Source organism: Cryptotermes secundus, unplaced genomic scaffold (genome assembly GCF_002891405.2).
Source record: "Cryptotermes secundus unplaced genomic scaffold, Csec_1.0 scaffold391, whole genome shotgun sequence".
In the NCBI taxonomy this organism is placed as follows: Eukaryota; Metazoa; Arthropoda; class Insecta; order Blattodea; family Kalotermitidae; genus Cryptotermes; species Cryptotermes secundus.
Genome location: NW_019737394.1, coordinates 2,395,223 through 2,422,117, shown reverse-complemented (window position 1 = coordinate 2,422,117; position 26,895 = coordinate 2,395,223). Strand labels below are relative to the sequence as shown.

The 26,895-nt window shown below is 43.4% G+C and overlaps 1 protein-coding gene across 1 annotated transcript; it reads left to right on the top strand.

The window, feature by feature from the left end:
- The first annotated feature begins 5,679 nt into the window (after positions 1-5,679).
- On the top strand, positions 5,680-8,175 carry LOC111870324 (transcription factor RFX3). The gene has a single exon (XM_023862507.2). The coding sequence runs from the start codon at positions 6,001-6,003 to the stop codon at positions 7,096-7,098; it is 1,098 nt and encodes a 365-aa protein (XP_023718275.1). The 5' UTR covers positions 5,680-6,000; the 3' UTR covers positions 7,099-8,175.
- Positions 8,176-26,895: the final 18,720 nt, after the last annotated feature.

Genomic DNA, 26,895 nt, shown 5'->3' with positions numbered 1-26,895 from the left:
TTTGCTTGGAGATTTGTAAACAGCTGCAAGCAGCACTTCGCTATTTCCAATTGGTATGCAGACCCCTGTCGCTTCTACTGAAACAAGGGGTGGTAGGTCTACATGGTTATGGGGAATGCCTTTTCTTACTGCAACGGCAGTTCCGCCTTTTCTGCCCGAGTGGCGGTCGATTCTATAAAAGTGGTAATTTGGAATAAAGAACCTCTCATGAGGTTTCAGATGTGTCTCTGAAAACAGGGCTACATCTACGTGTAGGTCTTGCAGCTGTTTATTGAGCTCATAGCGCTGCCTCCCAATGCCATTCGCATTAAATGCTATGACTTTGAGGGGCCTATGAACTCTAGTGGCCATTCTGTTTCATAAGGTTCAGAACAATTTTCGTAATGGCCATTATTTTGTCCTCCTCGGACACTGCACCTCTGACCTCTGTCATAATCTGCTGTACTACAGTCACTACTCTCAACATATTGTCGAGAGACTGGCCGTTTACATTAGTAGCCTGACCTGACTGACCTGTTTCTGTCTGCAGTGCAGGGGCCGGTACCGAATGCTTCTTCGTTGTGGCTGGAGCCACCGGAACATGGCTACCCTGAGGGCGCTGATTCTGCTCCGCCGCACTGCCTCGGAGTGCCGCCGCGAAGGAGACATCTGGAGTTACGGTGGCTGAAGAGAACACCCTGTAGATTTGGACGTTCTCTGAGCCTTCCTTCTCTGTTGCACCTCTTTGGCATGATTGCAACCCCGATAATTGGCGGCATGGGGCTTTTCTCCCTCCGCCATGTGTTGTAGCTCCGTCGCTCTCGGCTTATGTATGTGTTCTGCGGACCGGATACGAGACACCATTCGCCAAGGTTCGGTCTCACTTGTTCGGCAATCCGTTGCTTCGGGAACGCTCTCTATAGACTACTGCTGTAACGTGTTTCGTCTCGTCCGTTGGTACTCAACGGCCTTCTGTTGTTCATCTCCGGGGAAACGCGTTCGTTGTTTCGGCACTGTCTACGCAACGGCCCACTGTTATTGCGTTGCCATGGAAGTATTTACTCCAAACACGTTACAATATTAATCGCATCAGTTGTAATTATTTTTTAAAATACTATCACGGATAAACTAATTTGAAGCCTACGACCGCGAAACGAGCAACAGGACAACAGACGTTGCTAGGTAGCAGATTCTTAACAAGCAACAGTTCATATAGAACAATAGAGGAACTGTCGGAAACTGTGCTTTCAGCAGTTCCCCTTTTGTTCGAGTTGCTCTGTTACAGCTTAGGGGACGGTAACTGCATTTGTCCTTGTTTCTCGTGTCGTGTCCCCAGTCTTCCCCTGGTGGACTGGGGTGTCCAAGCTTTTAACGTTACTCAAGAAAAGTCCGTATCTCCAAAATATCAATTTAATAAGAGTAAATAATATCAACACCGGTCACGGTAGCTGAGCGGTCTAAGGCTTGTACTGTCTTCGCTCGCTTGGAAACCGGGATCATGGGTTCGAATCTCACTCAGGGCATGGATGTTTGTGTACATGAAGAAGCCTTGCGACGAGCTGATCACCCGCCCAAGGAGTCCTACTGAATGTGTAAGATCTAGAAAAACAGAAGTGAACGGAGAAGTTCATGGAGGTAGGCCTAGGCCCGCTGGGGCTGTAGTGCCAAGGGAAAAGAAAATAATATCAACAAACAAATTAATTATGCACGATAATCACCAAAAACAAATAATGTAATAATTTAACTATGAATCTGCCTCATTGGCAAGCAATAAATACATTAGAATATTAAAATATATTAGAATATACCCCGACAAATTCGGTCTTTTCAGGCAGAAATCTCAGAAAACAACGGACCTCGCAACTCGGAAATGCTGATCCATTATTACAATCGAACAGAAACCAGAATGGGACAATGGAAGTCTACACATGTATCAAACAAGCTCTAGCAAAAACCTTCATTGTGTTTTCAAACTCAGACACACAAAATGGGGCAATACAAGCCGAACCTTTAATACATTAAAGTCCCAGGAGTATCCATGTTGCAACGCTCCCGACACACACGTTCAAACAATACAGTCCCTCGCACTCAACTGCCGGAACATCCAAACAGAATTTAAGAACGCGCAACCTAGACAAAATTTCACCCCTACCTCACTGACCGCTGGAAAACGAAAGACAAGCTTCCAACCCTCCATACCGAGACGAAGTATTTACAATCAGAACAAATGGAGGAAGGGGAAAATCTTGTGGCACCTTGGGAATGATGGGATTATGTAAAGAATGTATGTATGTATGTATGTAATGACAAAGATGCCTCGGAGAAAGGGGGGGTACCGGACCAAAAGGGCCACTCTTCGAGACATCAGGTAGAACATGGCTCAGTAGTTCAATTGTTGATTGTTAAGGATCTGCTGCTAACAAAGGCCTTATAAGCCTGTGCAATTAGCACAGAAACTGAAGTTTCTCCACTGTTATAATCCGTTACGAGGAAGCGTCTAGTGAAGGCCGATAAGACTTTATGTGTATTGTAGTTACAGTGGTATCTACAGTGTGTCAAAGTCAAAGACACATTGCGACTAACGGACACTCAGCCAGTCAATCTGGCCCAGTCTGGGGCTGATGAGCAGATATTTATTAATGTTTGACAGTTTAGGTCTTGTCATTGTGGAACGCCCTCTCTGATAAGAAGAAGGGTCTGTCTTTTGTCAGAGTCATTGTCTATAGTAGTAAGTCATTTGTCATATTGTAAAGGATATTTACATTTTACAGGTTAACATGATAATAAATGTACTGAGCCCAGGCTAAGTACAACAGATTATGCCATATTTCTAGTAGCTTCCGCTACAACGGCAGTCTAGTCACTTTGACGGTCGTATGCTTGACCACCAAGTTTAAGCATTTTATACTTTCTATGTCGGGATTCTTCTTGCCCAATACAGCGAACATTTTCGTTATCATGATTTTATATGACTTCTGCTTGTTGCCTGCACAATTTTGTTATCATATACATACGGAATTTTGAAAGCCACATGTAAATCGCCAATCGGCGAGGGACTTGGAAAATTGCCAGTGGTCGGAGAACCTTGTTTTGCAGGCGCTGAAATTTCATTAGACGGGTACCTGCCGCGAATTCCCAGGCGGGACTAGTATAGTTTTCCTGTTGTGGACAGGAGGCTAATCGGACGTAAATGTTGAGGGAATTTTGAATCCTTACCTGGTTCCGGTAAGGTTATGACTTTTGCTTCTTTCCAAGAGCTTGGAAAATGTGACAGTCTGTGGCAGTGATGAATAAATGGGTCAAACGTACCAAAGGTCGTCTTGAAAGATGCCTGAGGCATTCATTTGGAACGCCATGAATTCCGCAGGCCTTTCTCAATGTCAAGGAGTTTATTAGTTCCTGTAAGTCACATGGTCTTATCATCTGAGGGGGCTGTTGTCTACGTCTTCGAGTAGAGCTTGAACTCTAGCCTCTACCCGACGTTCATGGCTTTCATCACGCAGAGGATGTAGTGTGAACTGAATTTCTAAGCAGTTGGTGCCCTCGGTCCATCACTTTAGGAGGGATTTCGCAATGGGCCATATAGCCTGAGGTGTGAATTCAGAGTTACTTATCTTTGTCTTCAACCATTCAAGTGCCTATTTACGGGTCATTCGCCTAATTGACTTCGTGACCAAATTAACTGCTGTTTTGTAGAACACAGTATCCAGCACATCACCATTTCCCCCAGTGGAATAATGAGTGGAACACTGTGGTGCTGAAACTTCAAATTAATTCGAATCAAATAACTCCATGAGTTTCTCGCCTGAAGGGTTTGAAATCGCACTATTCCAAAATGGGGGCTTAGCATTCTGATCACCTGCTAGAATAGATTTTCGTTTAAAGGAGCTCAGTGATGTCAACATCATTCCAGACACGACCTGGTGATTTATAAACGGCTGCAAGTAGAACTTCACTATTACCAACTGGTACGCAGACCCCTGTCGCTTCTGCTGATACAAAGAGGTGGTAAGTCTACATGGTTGTGGGGAATGCCTTTCCTAACTAACACGGCAGTTCCACTTTTCCTGCCCGGGTAGCGATCGGTTCGATAAAAGTGATAATTTGGAATAAAGAACCTCTCATGAGATTTCAAATGTGTCTCTGGAAACAGAGTGACATCTACGTGCAGGTCTTTCCGCTGTTTACTGAGCACATAGCGCTGCCTAGCAATGCCATTCGCATTAAATGCTATGACTTCCAGGGGCCTACGAATTCTAGTGGCCATTTTGCTCCATGAGATTTAAGACAATTCTTGTAATGGCCAATATTTTAGCCTCCTCTAACACAGCACCACTAGACCCTGTCATAATCTGCTCTACTACCGTTACTACTATTTTCAACATTTTGTCCAGAGACAAACTGTTTACATTTGGGGCCCGAACTGACTGACCTGTTGTCTGCTGTTCTTGTTGGGGCAAGGACGCAGGAACCCTGGGTTCCATTATGGTTGGATCTGCCACTGCCACCTGACGTGTCTGAGGTTGCCATTTTTCTCTGTCTTGCCTCGGAGCGCCGCCGCGAAGGACACGTCTGGAGTGGTGAGATTTGAGAAGAACACCCTTCCTGCTGTAGCCCTCGGTATCCTCTGCGACTTCTTTTCCTGCATCTCCGCCTTCGCGTGTCTGCAGCCACGACAATTTGCGGGATGAGGTTTTTCTCCTTCCGCCAACCGACAGTTGCGGCATGTTTGTGTGGAATACTTATTCCCTTTCTCAGGGCATTCCTTGTGCAGGTGACCGCCTCCGCACCACAAGTAGCGGGAAGGTTGCTTTCAGTTTGCCCAGACGTGGCCGAACTGATGTCAGTTATGGCGCTGCGTAAGACCATTCTAAGGTTTGCGTGTCTCTACCCGCTATGTTGGTTCATTGAGACTCATATATTTCCTGTGTTAAAATCAGTTACCAGGAAACGTCTACTGAAGACGTTTCCACCAATTCCTCTATTGTCGTAACTTAACTACTGAGTGTTAAGATTCGGCTGTCTAACAACGGCCGTATATTCGTGTGTAATCAGCACAGAATCTGAATAATCAAACAAACGCCGTGACTATACCGCGAACTATACCGACCGAGCGACCGCCGCTTGTCGTTGAAGTTAGTGCCAACTTTTGCGGATAGAGGGTGTCGCGTGGTCAGGGCAACGGATTCCAACGGCAGTTAATCTCGGTTTTCTAGACCTGAAATAGCTCCTCAGTTATCCTCACGATGCTGAGTGAACCCCGTTCCAGACACACTACTTCTCAGAAAATCTGGTAGCACCAGGAATCGAACCCGGGATCTGTAGCCAGGAACTGCGGACACTAGACCACAGAGAGACCACCACTGTTAAAACCCGTTACCAGAAAACGTCTAATGAAAATTGAAAAGACTTTGTGTGTACTGTATTTACAGTGATATTTGGAGTATGAAATTCCGGGAGACTGTTATAATTGCTGTGTTTACAACAATTCTTCTGTTGTTGTAGCTTAACTACTAAATGTTAAAATTCGACTGCCTAGCAACGGTCGTAAAATCCTGTGCAGTTAACACAGAATCTGAACAATCTCCACTGTTAAAATCCATAACCAGAAAAGTCTAGTGAAGACAGAGAAGACTTTATGTTTACTATAGTAACAACGATATTTGTAGTGTGTAATTCAGTGATACTGTTACAGTTACTGTGTTTACAACAATTCTTCTGTTGTTGTAGCTTAATTACTGAATGTTACGATTCGGCTGCCTAACAACAGCCATATATACCTGTCTAATTAGCAGAGAATCTGAATAATCTCCACTGTTAAAACCCGTAACCAAGAAACGTCTAGTGAAAGCAGAGAATACTTCATGTGTACTGTAGTTACAGTAATATTTGGAGTGTATAATTCGGTGATACTCTTATAATTACGAGTCATAAACATTCATCAGACTCAGTTACTAATCCAAACGCCGTATCTAGTGATTAAGACGTGATATCTTCTGTCAGAAGTAGTGAAACTCAGCAATGAATGCCTGGGGTTCCGGGCAGAATGAATTTAGAGGAACACTTCAAGCAGCTGGAACTTCAGCCACTGTGGCACCTCAACATTACATCACATTGTTAGTTAATGGCTCATACGCACACCCGGTTACTTTGCAGAGAGTACAGCCCACTTATGTGCCGTTTGTACAGGACTCACGAAACCAGGCCTACTATGCGAGAACCGATGTACCGATATCATACCCACAGCACATGGTAAGGGAGCCTGGGGCTAACTACACCACACAGCATGGCCAGTACTACCCCGAGAGCACCACTGCAGCTATATACAGAAATATGGTGCGTGATTTAATGCAAGAAACTACTGCAGACCAGTCGCTTCCTAAGGATAATAGTGCTTACCTCATCCAACAAGGTGTCCGTCAAGATACTGCTCATGAATCCATTGGAGCACAAAGCGTTAATCTACAGGCAAAAAAAGGTGATGCTGTCAACGTGAAGAATATTCTACCACGGAATACAAACGCTGATCCTTCTTCTCTGTATGGTGATGGGCATCGTGAATCCTCAAAAACCACCATCACCTCTCCAATCACTGTTCTTTGGTTGATGCAAAACTACGAGGGAGCTGAGGGTATGGCCCTTTCTTTTTCTACAGTGTACAAACATTATCTCAGTCACTGCAAGGAAAACAAATTAAGGCCTGTTAATCAGTCTTTATTTGGGAAGCTCTTCCGTTCTGTTTTTCTTGGTTTGAAAACCAGAAGAATTGGTACAAGGTTTAATACCAAATATTATTATTATGGGATCCGTGTAATTCCCGGATCAGCATTAAGTAATCTGTCAGAAGACCCGAAGTCAGCTGTTCACCAACAAACATCTTCGGAGGATAACAATTCAGTCCTGTCACGCTCAGATAACTGTGGGAATGGTACTCAGAATATAGACAACCAGTATGCGCAATATATCTATAATTTAGGCAGCTCTGATAACGCCTATTCGTCAGAACAGTATCCACAACAACACCAGTTCATAGGCCAGCCAGAAGCTATGTCCAATTTTCCGGATACAACATTTCCTTTAGGATCTGACCTACCTGATGCGGATAAACTATTTGGATAATGATCCTATTTCATCATTTCTACAGAGAACATTGTGCAGCATTCTTGGATGCAGTTGTGAGCATGGAATTCCAGACAGCTGAGTTTGTAGAGAGAATTCTGGAGAAACCAGGATAACAGAAATGACGAATGTGAAGACAGATATTTTCCCCAAACGAAGCTGTATTTGTTATACAAGTGTGGGCCAGTTCAAGATTTTTTCCGGCTTGTGTATTACATGTTCAGTCAGAATTTAGTGAAACACGAGCAATTCGCAACTTTGCAAATGGACTGAAACCGGGTCCAACAGGAACCATGACACATTGCCCTGAGGAAATTAGTGAAAGTGTTAACTGTGAGTGCTTTGGAGCAGACTTTACGGCGCTATATCTTATAAACCTTTTGGATGGAGCTGAACTTGCTGTCCTTCGGAACTCCTCAAAGATAGACAGGATGTTGGATGACCTCAATCCAGTTGACTTTCGTAGTATACGATCGTACAAGAACAGGCATCATCGGTGTGACAGTGTGAAGATAGTTTGGTGCCACAACAAGAAGCGCACTTCAACAAGCCTCTATATCAGCATAATTAATTGGATCTGTTGGCAGCCTGGCTGAAAGTTTTCGTTACACATGTCCTGGAACCGTGTGAAGAGAAAGCAAACTTTGTTAAGGCTTCAGCGGAGTTTTTACTCAGTTGGTCATCCGTAGTCCAGAAAGCTTTGGCTCCTTTCATCTGATCCGTGAGCTGTATGAAGAACACATATTGTTCCTTATTGAGCACAAAGTGGGTTTAGAGACAGAGGAGTCTTCTATTGCGGTCATGGGAAGAAATACAATGAATTGTGTCCAATGTCAACTACTTCATCCAAGCGAAGTGCTGCAATGAGGATGTGTCTCTTATAATAGGAGTTCCTGCCACTATTGGAATGAAGATGACTACCAGAATCCCGATTGTTGGAACTAATGAAGTTAGCCACCATACACAGGGAGAGGGAACATCCCCTCTGGAAGCCGCTACCAAACAACGGCTAGTGAAAACAGTATCAGACTGAGAAGACCTACTGTGTCCGTCCCATAGTGACTTGTAAAGTGTAGTAAGGAGTTGTACAATAGTTTAATAAATCTGATTACAGATCCGAACTCCATCTATAGTCACTTAAATCATGAAAATATCATTCCTCATGAACTTTCCCCTCCCCCACCCTTCCTGCCCCCTTCGCCGTTTTTTCTTGTTTGTGGTTTATTTCAAGACAGTGCCTTTGCCTCGGGAAGTGTAGGATGACTGTTGAATAATTAATTGGTAAGTGTCTAGAAGGAAGCAGCCGTAGCCTGGTATTTGACAAGAGGAAACAAAAAAAAAACACGAAAACCCTCAGTCGGAATAACCGATGCTCGAATCATCGGCGTACAGAATAAAAGCGTACAGCTTTACGTCTGGGACGCTATATCTCCCCATTTCGTAACTTCGAGCTCTGCTCGAGGTTTTATTTTTCCTTTGATAGAAGGAAAATTGGGTTATTTCCTCCTCGATGAACACATGTTTTCCCGAAGTAAAACAAGTGAGTCCCCTTTTCACCACATTCTTTATGAAATTATTTAGCGATCTTTTACCTGAAGGTTTTGTTTTACGTTAGCGACTTGAAAATTCATTCCATTGTCTGGAACTTGAATACAGTTACGTGCTTATTAAAGACTCAGAAATTGCGCACATCTGCTCCTCCTAACCTTAAGACAGGGTGATTGTTTCATGCTCGGAGAAGCAGGTGCGGTGGCTTTTGTAACCAGCGAGATTTCTCATTAAACCATAGAATAGTACATCATCATTGAGGACTGTACAACTTACGGGCCACATGCGGCTATCTGTCTGGTTTTGTACGACTCGTAAGAGTGTCCTTCTATTCCCCACAATACAGTGTGTCCACAAAGTCCCTTCGGGGTTTGAAAAATTGTGGCTCGCAGACAAATTGAGCTAGCCACATGCGGTTTGCCGCAGGTCATAGTGAAATTGTGGAAGGTTTCGGAAGTTTTCTTTTGCCGCTAACAGATGGCATAAGCGGCCATTTTACGTTTCTCAGTCAGTTGTTTTTGAAATGGCGACTATGCAGGAACGCACGCGTTGTGTAGGATGGCTTTCTGAGACCAAATCAGTCACCCAGACTCAACGAAATTACCGCACACAGTTCAATAAGGAACCTCCGAGTGACAAAGCAATAAGAGACTGGCAACGGCCTTTCCTAGAAACTGGGAGCGTCCATGATCGCAAGTGAAGTGGCAGACCGGCTGTAACGATGAATGTGTGGAAAGAATCCGTGAATCGTTTGTACGAAGCCCTACAAAATCCACAAGTCGAGCTTCGCGTGATTTGTTACTCCACGTTCAACGAAACACAAAGCACTACATAAGAGGGTGAGGTTGTGTGCATAAAAGGTTCAGTTAGTGAAACAGTTGAAACGTGCTGATGGCATGCCACGTCAACATTTCGTAGGAAAAATGCTCGACCGCATTGACCTTGATGTGGACTTCTTGAAGAAATCATGTTCACAGACGAGACAACATTTCAATGTCTCGGGTAAAGTTCACAGGCATAGTGTGCGCATTTGGGGCACTGAAACCCCAGATGTTGTTAGGGAACACATACGCCATAGTCTGAAAGTGAACGTGTAGTGTGGTGTAATGCATGGCCAGGTTATTGGATCCTTTTTTTTTTTCAAGAGCAGACGATCAACATGAACACCTACCTGGACATGATGCAACTGTACGCAGTGCCACAAACTGAGCACCTGCATCACTCTGCAAAAAGATGATGCTCCACCTCATTGCGGCCTGCAGGTCCTAGACAGGACATTTCCAGGAAGATGGATCGGCAGAGACGGTCCAATGCCTTGGCCTCCACGTTCACCAGACCTAACATCACTGGACTTTATCCTCTGAGGTTATATCAAGAGCAGTGCGTTCCGAACACGTTAACGGACTTGATGACCTGAAGACCCGCATCAGGAATGCGATCTCGCCTATTCCAGCGGACATGCTCCACAGAACATGGCAAGAGCTCGAATATCGTCTGGACGGTCTCCGTGCTACCAAGGGAGCCTACATCGGGACCTATTGAGGCCAGTAAAAACTTCCAGAGTTTCACTATGATCTGCCACAGTTTTTCAGAACTCCGAAGGGACTTTGTGGACACACTATATGCGTGATTTCCTCCTCGTTAAAGGATGCAGCTAATCTTGTAACCCAGTAAAGAAATATAAGAGTACAAATATTGTTATATGTAGACCCGCTTCTAGGTAACGCTCGAAATACGCTAACGCAACAGTAGAAAATGGATTGCAAGAATTATTTTCTACGTGATCCACCCCATGCCCATTGCTAGGAAACGGACCGCTAAACATATTCCCTCGACAAAGGAATACTATTATTGCTAGGCAACGGCAAGGTAAACATGCCTTCGAAACAATAGAGGTAGCGGAGAATGAGAATTGAAGGAGTACAAAGGAGTACAAGGAGTTAGTGCGCGAAAAGAAGACTTGATGTGTGCTGTAGTTAGAATGACACTGTGAATACTTACCGTGTCCTACTGATTTGTGAAGTGGAGTGAATACTTACCGTGTCCTACTGATTTGTGAAGTGGGTATATTAACGATAGCGCTATAATTCATTGTGATTGAAATTATAAAAGAAGTTGTTAATGAATCCAATCATCCAATCCCGAACCGTTATTATTGGTGACAACCATAAATGCATGACAACATATAACCTTGATATCGTTGCTTATTAACTGATGAATCTCTTTCCCACTCTCTACTCTCGAGAGAGTAATATCTGCTCTTGTAAAAGAGAATGTTCGACAGTAGCTCTCGCATAAAAAATGTCAGAGTGGATGTAGGATTTAAGCTTCTCACAGCTATAAAGTGTTCTGTCTTCTGGAATATAACATCCCGTGGTCATCCGAAAATCAACCGACATCTCGGAGGAACATGTCGCCTCCATCTTCAAGCTCGAATAATGAGCCAAAAAAAAAAACATCATGAAGTATGTAGGAAGGACACAGAAATTGGAGGCGACTTGTTCCTCTGAAACGTCGGTTGATTTTCAACGGACTACACAGTGTTATATCCCACAAAACAGAAGTATTTTATTTCAGAATGGATGCTTATTCTGTTTCGCCAGAAGCATATTCACTGAACGTCTACGTTCTTAATGTGTAACATTTTAATATTCTCACGTATAGAGGGGTACGCCTGACGAAATGAAGGGATCTAGTTCGGATGATTGCATTTATTAGCACTGTGGTTAAAACCTCTTTTAGTTATAATTAGATACATGCAATACAGCGCTATCGCTGAATTACACACTTTCCAGTTCACCGTTGCACACGCACTAGGATCCTCTGTCTTCCATTAATCGTCCCCTAGCAAGGGATCTCAACACAGAAACTAGCGCTTCAAATCACTCCAAGTATTACACATAATTAAAGTCTTTCAATCACACGCCAAATCTTCACACGACGAAATTCCGCTGCTCTCACTGTCACTTAAACACTTAAACACTCTCAAATACTCCCCAATACTACTTGGTTATTCCTGGACTCTCATTATAAGGCCTTCGCACCGGCCACACAGAAAATAGTCTCTTTATTGTTGAAACGTATTTACCGAGCGGTCTCATAGAAAACGCCGCACTCCCATTGTTGCCTTGCGTGTATTCGGTCGCGAGGTGTTTCGCGGTCAGTTACCTAGCAACACTGCGTCCATCCACGTTACAATACATTAAGTTTAAATGTCTGTTTGTAAACCCCATGGATCACATTCATCTTCATGGGCCTGTGATCCACATATCTGATTTTTGTATCGGTATAGCAGAAAGGCGTTTTATTCTGTTATGCTACTCACTGGTAAAACCGCCTTCCTTAGGCGCAGTACGGCCTCTCAGTGGTCTGAAGTGAAGCTGGCCAATCACCTTCTATTGACGAGATTCAGCGTGGTGGAATTATACCTCCAACCCCCATATGCCTTGTCGTGAAACAAGGCCTCGAGGAGTGTATTCTTGTGACGTCACTTTATTACTCTTCCACGTAATTACAGTTCAACGTAATTATAACACAAAAGGTTGAAAAATAATTTTACAATCAGTCCTTTCGTGTTAACTCTCACTAGAATGTCGAACTGTAAACTCCAAAGTCAAAGTCAAAGTTACATTGCGACTGACGGTCAGTCAGTAAATATTAATTATTACTGTTTAACAGTTACGGTCTTATTTTTGTGGGGCGCCCTTCCTGACTAGAGGACGGGTCTGTCTTTTGCATATGCTGCTGGCCCTTGCCAGCGCGGTCTTTCTCGGGTCCAAGTCCCTTGGGACTCGCGACCATATTTTACTGTCTCAGCTTTGAGACTTCCCTTTTTGTCGCCTCCGGCTCGCAGGGTCACGGTGGAGGTATTCGACCCCGCCTGCACACGGGGGTGTAAACTCCAAAGTCAAAGCCACATTGCGACTGACAGTCAGTCAGTAAGTCTTGGTGTCGAGCCCCGTCTAGGGCTCATGACCATATATTAATTGTTACCGTTTGACGGTTACGGTCTTGTTTCTGTGGGGCGCCCTCTCTGACGAGAGGACGAGTCTGTCTTTTGTAAATGCTGCTGGTCCTTGCCAGCTCAGACTTTCTCGGGTCCGAGTCCCTTGGGACTCGCAACCATATTTTACTGTCTCAGATTTCAGACTTCCCTTTTCGTCGCCTCCTACGACTCGCAGGGTCACGATGGAGGTATTCGACCCCACCTGCACACGGGGTTGTAAACTCAGAGTCAGCGTTACTTTACGACTGGCGGTTTACCGCCAATCAGTTCGTCTTGGCGCCGGGCCCCTTGAGACCCACGACCAGAGATTATTTTTCCAAGTGAACTCTTGCGGTAACAGTCCTTATGTAACATCCTCTCTGACGAAAAGATGGGTCTGTCTCTTATGAATACATTCGACCTAGGGGGCGAATGGTTTCTAGCTTGGGATTGGCTATCACACGATCCACTGTTGTTGTACACCTTACATAGCAACGACTGTTTTCTCGCCGTTGTTATGCAGCGGTACCTGAGCTGTCACTATAACGTTTCCGTGGTAAGGTCGTCACCACCCGGCAAATAACACGCAACAAACGCTATGCAGTCATGGATCTAAGTCAAGGAATTAAAGGGGAAATATGCCTCAATTGCTCACATGCCTTCATGGCTTGGTCCTTGACTAATGAAGCCCAAGGATAACTTAAGCTTTACCAGCGGTTTGAAGTTAGACAGTCCAGGTTTTATTGTCACCCAAACTGTACAATCTCAGATAAACCTATTTTTCTCTCTTCTTCTTTTATTCCTGTTGCTCCCACTTGGAGCATAGGGCATCCTGGAAACTTTCGTTTCATTTCAGTTTCTTAATATTACGACTATCTAGATAGTCAGTAGGACTCCTTGGACCGATGATCAGCCCGTCGCGAGGCATCAATGCTTTCAGTGGGATTCAAACACACGATCCCATTGTTCGAGCGAGAGAAGAAATTCCATGCCTTATAACGCGTGGCCACTGTGATCGGCTTCTCTCTCTCTACGAATGTTATATAATATTTACCGTCTCTATTTGTAACTTTTGCTCCATTTTAGAATTTTGAATTGCTGTAAAACGCTGATTATTCGTATTTTCAATTAACCGAATCGTCGAACCCCAGGAATGCGTAATGCTGTCTCCCCTCTGTGCGTTAGGNAGATAGTCAGTAGGACTCCTTGGACCGATGATCAGCCCGTCGCGAGCCCGTCGTATTTTCAATTAACCGAATCGTCGAACGCCAGGAATGCGTAATGCTGTCTCCCCTCTGTGCGTTAGCCCTCTTCGTCGTTGTTCCTGTTCATTCCATTAGAAATATTAATTTATAATCACATTTATTAATTTTTCGTATTTTGTCTGTTTTGAAACTTTTATTTTATTATTATAGTAATACAGTATAATGTTAGTGTTTTTCGTACAAGCCTTTCCATCAATCCTAATAGGACGATAATTATACCGTTTACTAGGAAGAGAAATATAAAGGGCCTTAAGGAACCCTCTTCAATAAGACAATCCAGCTCTCCAGCTATGTCAGGTACCTTGGTCTAGTATTAGACAAGGGACTTACATGGTAAAAGCAGCTATACAAGGTCATCAATAAAGGCTATAAGGCTTTCTGGACAAGGAGAAGCATGTTTGGTAAAACTTGGAGACTGCAGCCCCACGTTGTGCATTGGATATACACTGCAGTTTAAGACCCACAATTACATACGGCGTCACAGCATGGTGGCCCAGAATTAAACTCAAGATAAGCAAGGCAGAACTTAGCAAACTACAAAGGTTGGCTTGCTTGGGTATCATAGGAGCAATTCGAACATCTCCAACAGCTGCACTGGAGATACTCCTTGGACTCCCCCCACTGCATGTACAGTTGGATGCAGAGGCCAGGGCAGGAATCTACCGTCTCCAGTGCAGTGAACAATGGAAACCCAGATCCGATAGTTTCGGCCATGCATACATAACTCAGGACCCATATTGCAAATGGGGTCTGACTNAAAATAATACTGAAATATGTTTATGATAGACCCTTCATGATCAGATTTCCTGATAGAAGTGAATGGAAAGAGGGGTTTCAACCTGATAGAAAAGGAGGACTAACTGGTATTCAGATGGTTCCAAGATAAATGAGGGCACTGGAGCTGCTGTGCAGTGCTATGGAATGAGACGGAAACTTAGTTTCAGCCTTGGGCAGTACACGACAGTACTCTAGGCAGAAGTATATGTCATTAAGGCATGTATTATGTAGAATTTAGATAGGAATTATAGAAATAGGAACATCTACATTCTATCTGACAGCCAAGCTGCACTTAAAGCGCTTGACAAACACCAGATCAACTTAAAATTGGTGTGGAATGGCCACGTAACTCTCATGGAACTGGCCAAACATAACAGGGTACAACTGATATGGGTGCCGGGGCATGAGGGTATTGCTGGAAACGAAATAGCAGACCGATTGGCCAAGATTGGAGCTCAACATCCATTCACAGGACCTGAACCAGCCTGTGGCATCTCTATAGGAGTTGCCACAAAGGCAATCAGGGACTGGACAAATATGAATCACAAGAAATGCTGGAGATCCTTGACTGGACTCAGGCAAGCAAAGGGACTCATAGGAGGACCTTCTACTGAAAGAGCGAAGGAACTGTTGAAGTTAAACAGGAACCAGCTACGATGGGTGGTGGAACTACTTACAGGATACTGTCACTTCAAAGGGCACCTCTTCAAATTGGGACTAAGTGATAGTCCCACTTGTGAGAGGTGTCAAGAAGAAAATGAAACAGCCACACATATCCTGTACGAATGCGAGGCCTTGGCTTATTTAAGGTTATGTCACTTGGGTCAATACTTTATGGAACCAAGTGACTATTTCGACGTTCCCACCTACAGAATCCAACGCTTCGAATGAAGCGTAGAATTGCTGAGGGAATAATCAGAAGGGGAGGCACAAAAGATCACTGTGGTCGCGGTGCAAGTGCCAAGAAGGCCCACCCCTTATACATCTATTCATTCATTCATTCGTGTTTTTCGTGAATAAGAATTTAATCCAAATTATCCTAATTTTCGACTATCCGAACCACCTGTATCACGAAATAATCAGTTAAATTGGCATTGAACTCTAGTACGTTAAGCCTTATGATTATCAAATAAGGAAATATGTCTGTAATGTAGGCAAATTTCCAAAGATCTATAGTTTCTTCTGAAATATGTATTTGCACGACACCCTCTGCAGGCGATATGGAGTGTGGCGTCACGTTGGAACCGGGCACCATGCCGCTTTCATGGGATTGTATAATTTTACTCCCACCGCAGGACGGCAAACAAACACTCATATATTCCATACAGATTTTGTGCCTCAGTTTACAACATGTTACCATATATATTCCATGTACCAAGTTACCAAGCTTCAACAGTTATCGTTACCAGCTTATAACATTTCCCACAGTCGCCACCATAACCATTGCTAGGCAGCTGGTAGCTAAACTCATTTCCGCAACACATGCGCACGCTACAATAGGAGGACATCCATTGCTAGGTAATGAACCAGTAAACACGCCTCCTTAAAAATAGAAGACGGTGTTTTCAATGGGAACCGTGCTGAGGAGTTATAAAAGGGCTCAGTCAGAAGACGCGACGGAGTATAGAACAGGAGTCGGGAAGGAAGAGAACAGTGTACCGCTCTGGAGATGGAAGTCTAAGGTGACTGATAAGAAATTGCAAGAAAGGAATTAGACTGTGACAAAAATAATTCGTGTGTGATTTGAAGTTGCAGTGAAACTGTTACAAATCCGTTGCCTGGATACGACCAGTGAAGGCTGAGGACCCTAGTGTGTGTCCAACGGTGAAATAGGGAATGTGTAGATTTGCGATATCGCGGTATTGCCTGTAGTCCCGATTTATGTAAATGTATTAGGTGCAATGAATGCAATCATCCAATCCAAAACCCGTCTTATATGTAACCCCAAAACTTGACAGCATATTTTCCTTAAAGGCAACTACTTTAGCGAAAGTTTCTGGCCACGTAGAAGGTTCACATGAACTGACGTATGAAGAAGAAAAATGGAAGATAAAGTTTAAATTTTCTGTATTATGTCAATATGGCTGTAAGGTTCTTCGAAAATTTCTGGTTCATGTAAGTATTCGCTACATTTGTAAGCCTTCATATTATGATAGCAGGTAATTAATAATTGTGAAGTTTGGTTGGTCTGCGGTAGCACGGTTTTCAAGGAAATTAATAAATTTATATATATAATATCTAAACCAGAAATCCCACATATTGACGGGTGATTCAAATAACTTTGAAATAATACCGCCATGTCGTTCGTTGTACTAGTGCTACCAATCTTAGACGTTCTTTTATAAAAAGAAAACACAAGGACTCATTTTACAAAGTTTTTAAATATTTGTTTTTAAAGGACAAAATCAGAAGCTTAACATTTTCAAAAGACCTGTCTGTTTTTGGTTTGGTTTTTAAAAATAATCCTTTAAGAATCTTTGGGTGTTGTTTTTGCAAATAAATTTCTACGGTTGGTAGCGTTTAATTCGGGGGCAAAATTTTACAGTTACGTGGTTCAACCTCTAACATATAAATACATAAATCTATAATTCAACCAGCATGCGGACAGACTCAACATCTGAAGATCGGTAACACGTTTTCGTTCGGAGACCAAAAATTTGCTTCTTCAGGATCTAAGAAGTAAATATCATCATCATCAGTAATCTGTCAAGACGACAGGTCCACAGTCTCTTTCAAAGCAGTTCCTCCACTTAATGCGATCTAGAGCTTTCTCCTTCAAATGACAGTATCCTCTTCTGTCCCCAAGGTCATCCAGCATCTTCTTACGTCTTCTTCCTCGTCTTCTTATAAACATGAAAGACAAATCCTTGGGCATTAGTTATATAAATCACTCATTTTGTTTCGTCTAAATGAGATGTGTAAAAATTTTTGCTTAAGTATTTTATTGTTCTTAACCAATACAGAAGTCAAGCGGAAGCTTAAATAAACCACAAGTGTCCGGAAACAAAGTCAGAAACCCCAAGCCACTTCCGGTTTTGAATGCTTGAACGTAAGATTGCTGAAGTTTTGATCTAAGTTCCAATAATTATCCAGTGTTAGGATTCTTGAGAAAGGAAAATATCTACCAAAAGTAAGCTTTTAATAAATGTTTCCTTGAACTTCTTACAAGCAACTTTCATGAAACGGTCTCTTAACGAGTTCATGGTTATCCGTCAGTTTTACAACACATGTAACTCAAAAGGCAAGCTGTTTAGGCATTTACATCCCGTCAAGACCGACCCAGTGTATGATATACTGTCGCGTGTTTGCTGTGAATCAGTGGAAAAAGGTTAATTCCTGAAACTCGCCCTGAGATTGTCCTAAGAAAGGGTCAGAGAAAGGGTATCCGCCTTACGGGAGGTTTATCATTCACATTTAAATAGAGTGCGGTTGCATTGTATGCGAGAATGCCTTTTTTAAGACTTAGAATAATTCAAAACAAGTCATGAAACACACACTCGTACGTGATCTTTGACGAATGTATTCGGGATTTGCTCTCAGGAGCTTCATAACTTGTACTCTTCTCCAAGTATGATTAGAATGATCAAGTCAAGGAGGATGAGGTGGGCAGGTCATGTAGCACGAATGGGGGAGACGAGGAATGCATATAGGATATTGGTGGGAAAACCAGAAGGAAAGAGGCCACTGGGAAGACCAAGGCGTAGGTGGGTGGACAATATTAAAATGGATCTTAGAGAGATAATATGGGATGGTATGGATTGGATAGATCTGGCTCAGGATAGGAACCAGTGGAGGGCTCTTGTGAACACGGTAATGAACCTTCGGGTTCCATAAAATGCTGGGAAATTCTTGAGTAGTTGAGGAATTGGCGAATCCTCATACGCGGTAGCGTAGTTGGTTGAGACGCTGTGCTACAAGTCGGAAGGTCGAGGGATCGAATCCCGATGAGGTCATTTGATATTTTCAATTTACGTAATCCTTCCAGCCGCATTATGGCCCTTGGGTTAACTCAGCCTCTAACAAATGAGTACCAGGAATATTCTTGGAGGTAAATGGCGGCCGGCGCGTAGGGCTAAGCTGTGGGCCGTACCCCTGTCACTTCTCTGGATTGGCCCATAGAGCTCCTGTTCGTCAACACGTCGTGTAACATACAGATGGGCATTATGTAACCTGCGGACACGGGAAAGCAAAGTCAGTGCACTGGATACGGCAACAGGAAACACGTGTTGCGCTGTAGTGCCCTTTACCTTACTGGTGGAAACAACAGGTTCGTCCAGCCGGATGAGGGAAAGGTCGTTTTTATATTGCGGTTTCCCGTACTACAGTTCTCTCGGGGTGTAATCTTGGTGCAGATCTGCACAGACGTCAAGTTCGCAGTCTGATTCTGTTCTTGTGTTCTGTTTACGTCTCTGCAACCAGACCACCGCATTGTTGTTAAGATTATATAAAGACATTGCACACACACTCGTACGTCACGTATGAAGGTGTAAATTAAAATCCACCACCAAGCCTCTATCCACTGGGACAGTGGGATTCTGTCCTCCTGGTGCAAAGCTGATTATTCACATTTGCCTGGCACCAAGGCTAAGAAAGCGCAGAGCTTAATCTCATTGCCTATAGAAGCCTTCATGCCATGGTTCCGAGGCAGAGAAATGGTATAACTGATATGTTGGTCTCACGTCCTGAGAAATTTGCTGAAGTTCACAGGCCGAACATATTGGTGTAGTGGTTAGCACGCATAATTGTAAGCTCCGAACATTTGATCTCATCTTAGAAACAAGCTGCACAGGTCGAAATTTTCCATAATTCTACGTTAATTCAGCTCGTGATTGTTTACACCACGTGGTTGTGGGCAGTGTTGCAGATGTTTCGGAAGCACATGATGATTCTATCTTCAGGGTCGAAATGTTAGTTTGAGTAAAATTCTATGTATGTATAGGTTTATGTGTCAGAGAAACCGCGGTCCCAGACAGGGGCACCAGCCCCCACTCTTCCTGTCCAGGTTTTTGGAAGCATAAACCTGTATATGTATACATAGAAATTCTGGTAACCTACACACTTCGATCGTGAAGATGGAGACAGCATATACTTCCGAGACGCTGGCACATTGCCCACCTCCATACAAGGTAAACACCTAAAAACGCAGTTAGCTTCAGCAATCAACCACAGCGAAAGCCACAAATTAGTCAAATGCTGGAATATTACGTTGAAAGTGCCACGGTGGTCTATTTCGCGATCTTAAAACGAGGCCACATAAATACTCTGCATTTGGTAAGATATCCCTCAACTTCCAGAAGTATTTGTTGGGTAACTCATACTTGAAATTTGCTGGGCAGGTTGTAGACCTTGCAGACAAAGTGGGCCGCACTGACGGCATACCATTTGCTGACAAGGACGGCTCCACACCGGAACAGCACAAGTTCGGGGGCCACCTCACCTGCGTAAAATGGCTGAATTAGAACTAACCGCCTAAGCTATGACACGGCCGCGCCTTAGCTCAAATTGTTAGTCGCTAGCTTCCCAGCGCGGCGGCCCGGGTTCGATCCCGGGTCTGGTCAAGTACGATTTGTGGTGGACAGAGTGGCGCTGGGGCGGGTTTTCTCCGAGTACTGTCTATAAAAGGATGTAAGAACATGTAGTTCTAAATTCAACCGTAGATGGAACATGGAGCTTGTACGTCAGAAGATGTATTAACACGTAGTTCTGATTTTACCGACAGATGGCAAACGAGTGTTGAAAACTGTCGTTGAATATAAAATATATATATATTCAGAGGCCTTTGTTATCAGGAATTATTCTGCTGCAGGAAGAGGATTTTTAGTTTTTCTTCGTCTTTATTTATTGAGCAAAAAGAATTATTTCTCTGCCGGACTTATAGCTCCTTTTCGAAAATGCCACCTCTTAGGCTCGTCGCATCAGCCAATAATCTAGTTCCATCACCTTCGCTTTTTATTGAACTCAAGATTATAAAAGTGCTCAAGAGATCCCGCCACTTAACCGTATATAGAGTCTCTTGAATCTAATCCATACTCTCAGATAGAAACCGTGATATCTAAATCGGTATAGCGACGGGCTATGGGTTGAAGATCCCGGGTTCGATTCCAGCCATGGGAAGTTTCTCTTTCCTCCACAGCTTCCAGACAATCTGGGGCTGAGGCTTATTACTCCCATCCATCTAATGCCCAGGTCAATGGCTGAACCCCACTTCCACTCTCCGATATCTTCATGGCATAGAGCTTAATTAAATTAAGCACACTTCTTTAAGATGTGATTATTTTAATATTGTCATCTGGTATCTGTCATCTAAGTATAGGACTTGCTACGTATTTATCTCTTCCGTTCATTAAGATTTCAGGTTCTCAGCAAAATGAACATGAAGAGTACTATCTTCTGTGATGTGACGCCGTGTAGGTTTTACTTTATAATACTGTTTACCTCTGACACGGACCAACTTAACTTACCACAGGCAATTAGCATTCACTTGTACCGAGAAGTGATTCTATTAGCATTTTTGGTAATAATTCTCTGTAGCAGTCTCGCCTCTATATTTTAAACAAAACATAATAATTATAAATATAATATCAGCCTTGCTCTATACTACTGTGTTATGGCCATCACTCCTGCTTCTTTTTGGGGGGAAAAATTTCCCGGAAAACTGTCTACATTATCTCAGAAATGTTATGAGCTTACTCAGTTCCTACAAGCAAAACTCAGTGTTACTTAGAAACGCGTCATCATGACCTGTTCAATATATATTTCTGTAAAACGTAATTCATAATCACATTATTTCTTAATGATAATACTTAATCCATAATGGTATAGTTGCCGGTCACGGTAGCCGAGCGGTCTAAGGCATGCACTGTCTTCGCTCGCTCGGAAGTCGGGATCGTGGGTTCGAGTCCCACTCAGGGCATGGATGTTTATGTGCGTTTTTCTGTGTTTGTGTACAGGTAGAGGCCTTGCGACGAGCTGATCACTCGCCCAAGGAGTCCTACCGTATGTGTAAGATCTAGAAAACCCGAAGTGAAATGAGAAGTTCATGGAGGTAGGCCTAGGCCCACTGGAGCTGTAGTTCCAAGGAAACAAAAAACAAACTTTTTAATAATACACTGTGCTTTTAGGATTGCGTGTTTTTCCTCCGCCCCCTTACCTCCCTTACATTGTTCGAGAAGCCCAGACCATATTTAATTGTAACTGATTGCATACGTGTTTTGGCATGCTGCACTGCAACACAGGGAAGTACTACGTTGCGCCATTTCTCACTCAAGTGAGTGTTTTTCCAGACTTTGTAATTTATCTCTCGTACGTTTCGTAAAATGTGACAGTGAAGACTCTCATACTCTCGAATTATGCCTTCCGTGTTATAAAGCCGCGTAATCCGTTGAAACTCAACCGACGTTTCCGACGAAAATATCACCTACATCTTCAGAGTCGAAGAGTACGACAAATAATAAACTAGCTTGCTTTCTTTGCTACCTACTTCATACCATTTTGTTAGTTCGCTTATTCTTCATCACTGAAGATGGAAGCGATAAGTTCCACCGAAACGTTTCTTGACTTTCATCGGGCTACACGGCTTTATATCCCACAAGATAGAAGTTTTCATAACCACCGGTGTGAAAAACAAAATATCCTGTGTATTTCATAGTCTCGTTCACTTGTATTTGCTCTTAGCTCAGCCGATATAGCGGCGGGCTGCGACCTGGACGATGGGGGTTCGATTTCCGGCAGAGGAAAGGTTTTCTTCTTCGTAGCGTCCATACCAGCTCTGGGGTCTAAACAACAGAGTAAAACGGACGGTGTGTAAAGCTGACCACTCACCTCCATCTATTGACGAGGTCGAGAATTTTGGAAGCATACTTCCACTCCCCTATATGTCTTCATGTCACAATTCTAAATTAATTGAGCCCTGGAACAAATTTGCCCCCTTTTTTTAACAAGAAGTTCACGAAATGTTATGATTTATAATTAACCGGATATTAAAATTACAGTTACGGTTAGCATGCAAGGGGCCGGTCACAATGTCCGCACGGTCTGTGGCATTAGTTGTCTTCGTCCGCTCAAACACTGGGGCCATGGGATGGAAGCGTGGATGTTTGCCTTTATTCTTTGTTGGTCTTGTCTTGTCTAAATAGCGGTCTTGTGGCGGGCTGATTCCCCTCCCAAGGAGCCCTACTGACTGTCTATATGATTAGGAAACCGTGAAACGGAGGCCAAGGTTCATCGTGGACTGTTGCGCCCATAGATATTTATGTATTATATTGTGACATGTTGACCCCTACCCCCCTAGCGGCACGTAACGGTAACGTAGCGCTCGCGTAATAGGCGAGTCATCACCCCGCCACTCTCCCCGCGGTGACGTCACGAGCGGAGCCGAAGTTAGTCGAGTCCCCGCAACCTTGAAACTATGCAACGCGAGTCAACAGCGGTGACGTCACCAAGGGAACAGCGTTGCTAGGCTATACGTCACGTCACAACTAGCAACAGCGAACGGAATAAAAGCCGGCTGAGCAGCAAGCGAGAGTCAGTGCGTTATCAACGAGTTCTCAGTTCGCAAGTTACGAGCTACAGACGCGTGTGCGAGAATCAGTGATAGTTCGTGATAACCAGTTATAATTGGAGTGTGTAATTCAGCGAGATTTGTATAGCTCCCGCGCTATTAATACGTGAAGACTCTGGAAGATAGTGTCAAGAGATTTTGTTGTAGGGTTTGTAAATTGTGGAAACCCGTAGCATTGTGATAACTAATTGTAGCCGATATTTGTAGATTCTTCAATAAACCAATTAACGATCTCTACGGCGTATTCAGTAACGAAACACGTTACAATATCTATATACACACACATACGTATATACACAATATATACATACAGAGTGTCCCAGGAGGAATGTGCCAGACTTCGGGAGGGTGTTCCTTATGTTAAAGTATGCCGATATAACCCTAAACACCTATGTCCAAAGTTGAACGGTTACGGAGATAATGGCCAGAGAAGTGTGAAACTTTGACAGGTGTTACACACTCGTTGATTACCAAATACATATTAAAACTGGCAGGAATATGTGGTTTCTGTAATGTTAATAATGCACGTAACATCAAACTAACTTGTGAGTGACATGAAGCCATTAAATTGAACTACAAAAAACTCGCACGCCATGTCATAGTTGTCCTTATGGTTTCCAAGCACTATACATGACACATGAATGGCAAGCGCTGACGTAACATTGCTGACTGCGCGTTCTGGTATGCGAGTGTATGGGGCTAATGTGAGCTGCCATCACCACACTCAAGGACAAACACAGATAAGAGTAGCCAGCTGACAGGTACAGTGCGTGGACCCGCCAGAAGACCACGCTTTTCTCGGGCCATTATCTCCGTAACCGTTCAACTTTGGACATAGGTGTTTTGGGTTATATCGGCATACTATAACATAAGGAACACCCTCCCGAAGTTTGGCACATTCCTCCTGGGACACCCTGTATAAACATATATATATTGAGGCGTATGGACATGTCGCTAGGCATAGACCTCGAAACAGACAATGAGACAACAGCCATTGCTATGCAACGGCGCGGTAAACACATCTCTACAACAATAGAGTTACTTTTGGGGATGGTGTTTTCTATTCGGTCAGTGCAAAGGAATAACCTTGAGCCCAGATTGGGCTGGACACCTAGCCTGACTGTCTGACCGTCGGTCGCAATGTGACTTTGACTTAACCTGGTTGACATAAGAGTTCTGCATTAGAGTGCCTGAATATCGAACCTGAGGGAGTGAAGCTGAACAAACTTCACTGTTAGAAGCCGTTGCTAGAAAACGGCTGGTGACGACTCAGCAGGCTAAAAAATTCTTAACTGGTGCTGTGGTAACTTGTGAATTGTGGAGGTCAGCGGTGGCGCTGTAATTACTTGTACTTCCGAGTCGTGTGTATAGGTGTCCAATAAATCCTATTGCCAATCCAAATCCCATTTATTGCCACTCCTAAATAGTGACAATACATTGTGACAAATATAGGCAACGCCCGAAATACACGCACGCAGAAATAGAACCCAGCGTCGCAAGAAGATAGGTTTTCTATGTGGTTCCCATATATCCATTGCTAAGTAACAGTCAAATAAACATACATTCTTGACAACATAAGAGGGTGTTTTCCGTGGGATCCGTGCCGAGGAGTTATCTTGAAGACAATAGACGCTACAAGCAGTTGAATTGAGAGATGAGGATTCAGCTGTGGAGTGTTAACCATCAGGCAACGGAAGCTGAAGAATCTCCATTGCTAAGATTCGTTATCAGAAAACGCCTCGTGAAGACACGGTAGAGGAATGACAATTGTGGATAGCTGTTACCAAGTAAAAACTACTGGGAATAGACTGAGAAGACTTAGTGTTGAGTGATTTGTAGTGTGGAAATCAGCAATAGTGTTATAGTTATTTGTAGTTACGACCTGTAAGGGGTCAATAAATCTATTCACCAATCCGTACCCCGTCTATAGTCACTAATATACGTGACAGTACAAATATATATATATATATATATATATATATATATTNAGCAGTTTTGTTCCATACTCAGTTGGATCAGTTTGTGGGCCGAGGAAGCAGTTTTGTGTCACACTCAATTGGATCAGTTTGTGGGCCGAGGAAGTAGTTTTGTGCATCTTCATGGGCTTGTATTATCCAGTTAGGTCACTGCGGCGTTTGCAAAGCGCCGTCAGCCCATAGCCTGCGCATGCAGATGAGAAAGTTTGTTGTGATACTTGTCATATATGGGCAAGGGAGTACGTGAAGAGCGAACTAATCACTGCCTACGTGGAGTTCGTCATCTCGTTCAGTCATTGACTGTGTACACAATTAGGAATGACGCAGATCTGAGAGCCAATGCTTTGTTACGGTGACATCGCTGTTTTAAATGGGAAAACGCGACGTTACTGGGAGAGCTTTATGCAAACGAAGAAATACACGTATAGGGGCTTGCATATGGCGTATAAGGGGATCAATCTGTTGCAGTGGTTTCAAAAGTTGTTATAGATCATCAGCTTCAGATCCTGAATAATAAGTGAATAACTGGGCCGGATATGAGCAATAATTTTATTTGGGGAAGAACCATGGGCTCCAGCAGGGAATCTCAAGTCAGGTGTCTGCCACACATTGGACTAGGAAGATGGTAATTGAAACAGCAGGAATTGTACAAAATATTAATGCTATAAATTAAAATCAATTTTAAATTGATTAGCCTCTGTGTTTCAGTAACTGAATAATGAGACCCTTCATAACTCGTACTGTTCGCCAATTATAATTAGAAAGCTGAAGTCAGGGAGGATGAGATTTACAGGTTATGTAGCAAGAATGTTACCGAAGAAAAGTGCATGTAGGATATTGGTGAGAAAGACAGAAGGAAAGAGACCACCAGGAAGACCAAGACGTAAGGGGGTGAATAGTATTAAGGTGGATCTTACAGAGATTGGATTGTTTGGTATGGGTTGGAGTGATCTGGTTCAGAATAGGGACAAATGGATAGTTCTTGTGAAGACCGTAATTAAATTTCTGGTTTCACAAAATACTGGAAATTTTTTAGTAGCTGCAGAATTGGCGGCTTCTGAAGAAGGGCTCGGGTCCAAGAAATTAGTAAGTTAGTTGGTTATTTAGTTAGTTCTGTGCTTCAGTACAGATAATCACAACTGTAGATCCATCTATGGCTCTACAGCCCTTGTGGACCATGGCCGCTTTTTCAGTTTCTTAATCTACACAGTCGGTAGGACTCCTTGGACGGGGGATCAGCCCGTCGCAAGGCCGCTACTATACACAGAAAAGACGCAAACACGATTCCAGTGTTCGAGTGGTCGAAGACGGTTCACACTTTGGTACGCGCGGCCACTCATAACTGTACGTAGATGGGTCAATAAAAATATTCGTAATCTCTTTAAACGCAAGTCCGTAAGCAATTGTTCTGTGACCCCTCCCCCTCGGTAGCTCCCACGGGAAGAACTGCGATAGATTTCGAAAACTACGGTGGTTAATCGAGTGAGTAGACTCAGAGCAAGTGGGCCCAGGGTTTATGAAGCTCAATTAAATCCTTACATTGTCAGAAACCGTTAATCATGAGGAAAAGTCGTTCACAACATAGAATGCAGATAGCGTTACGATCTGCAGATTGCATTTCAAATGTTTTTCAAATGGTGACTACCGCAAAATGCAAGGAAAGTAACGCCATGTTCATTGTCGTGT

Bases quoted from the DNA above. Each gene is read 5' to 3' on its own strand.
- LOC111870324 (XM_023862507.2), top strand. From the start codon at position 6,001: ATGAATGCCTGGGGTTCCGGGCAGAATGAATTTAGAGGAACACTTCAA.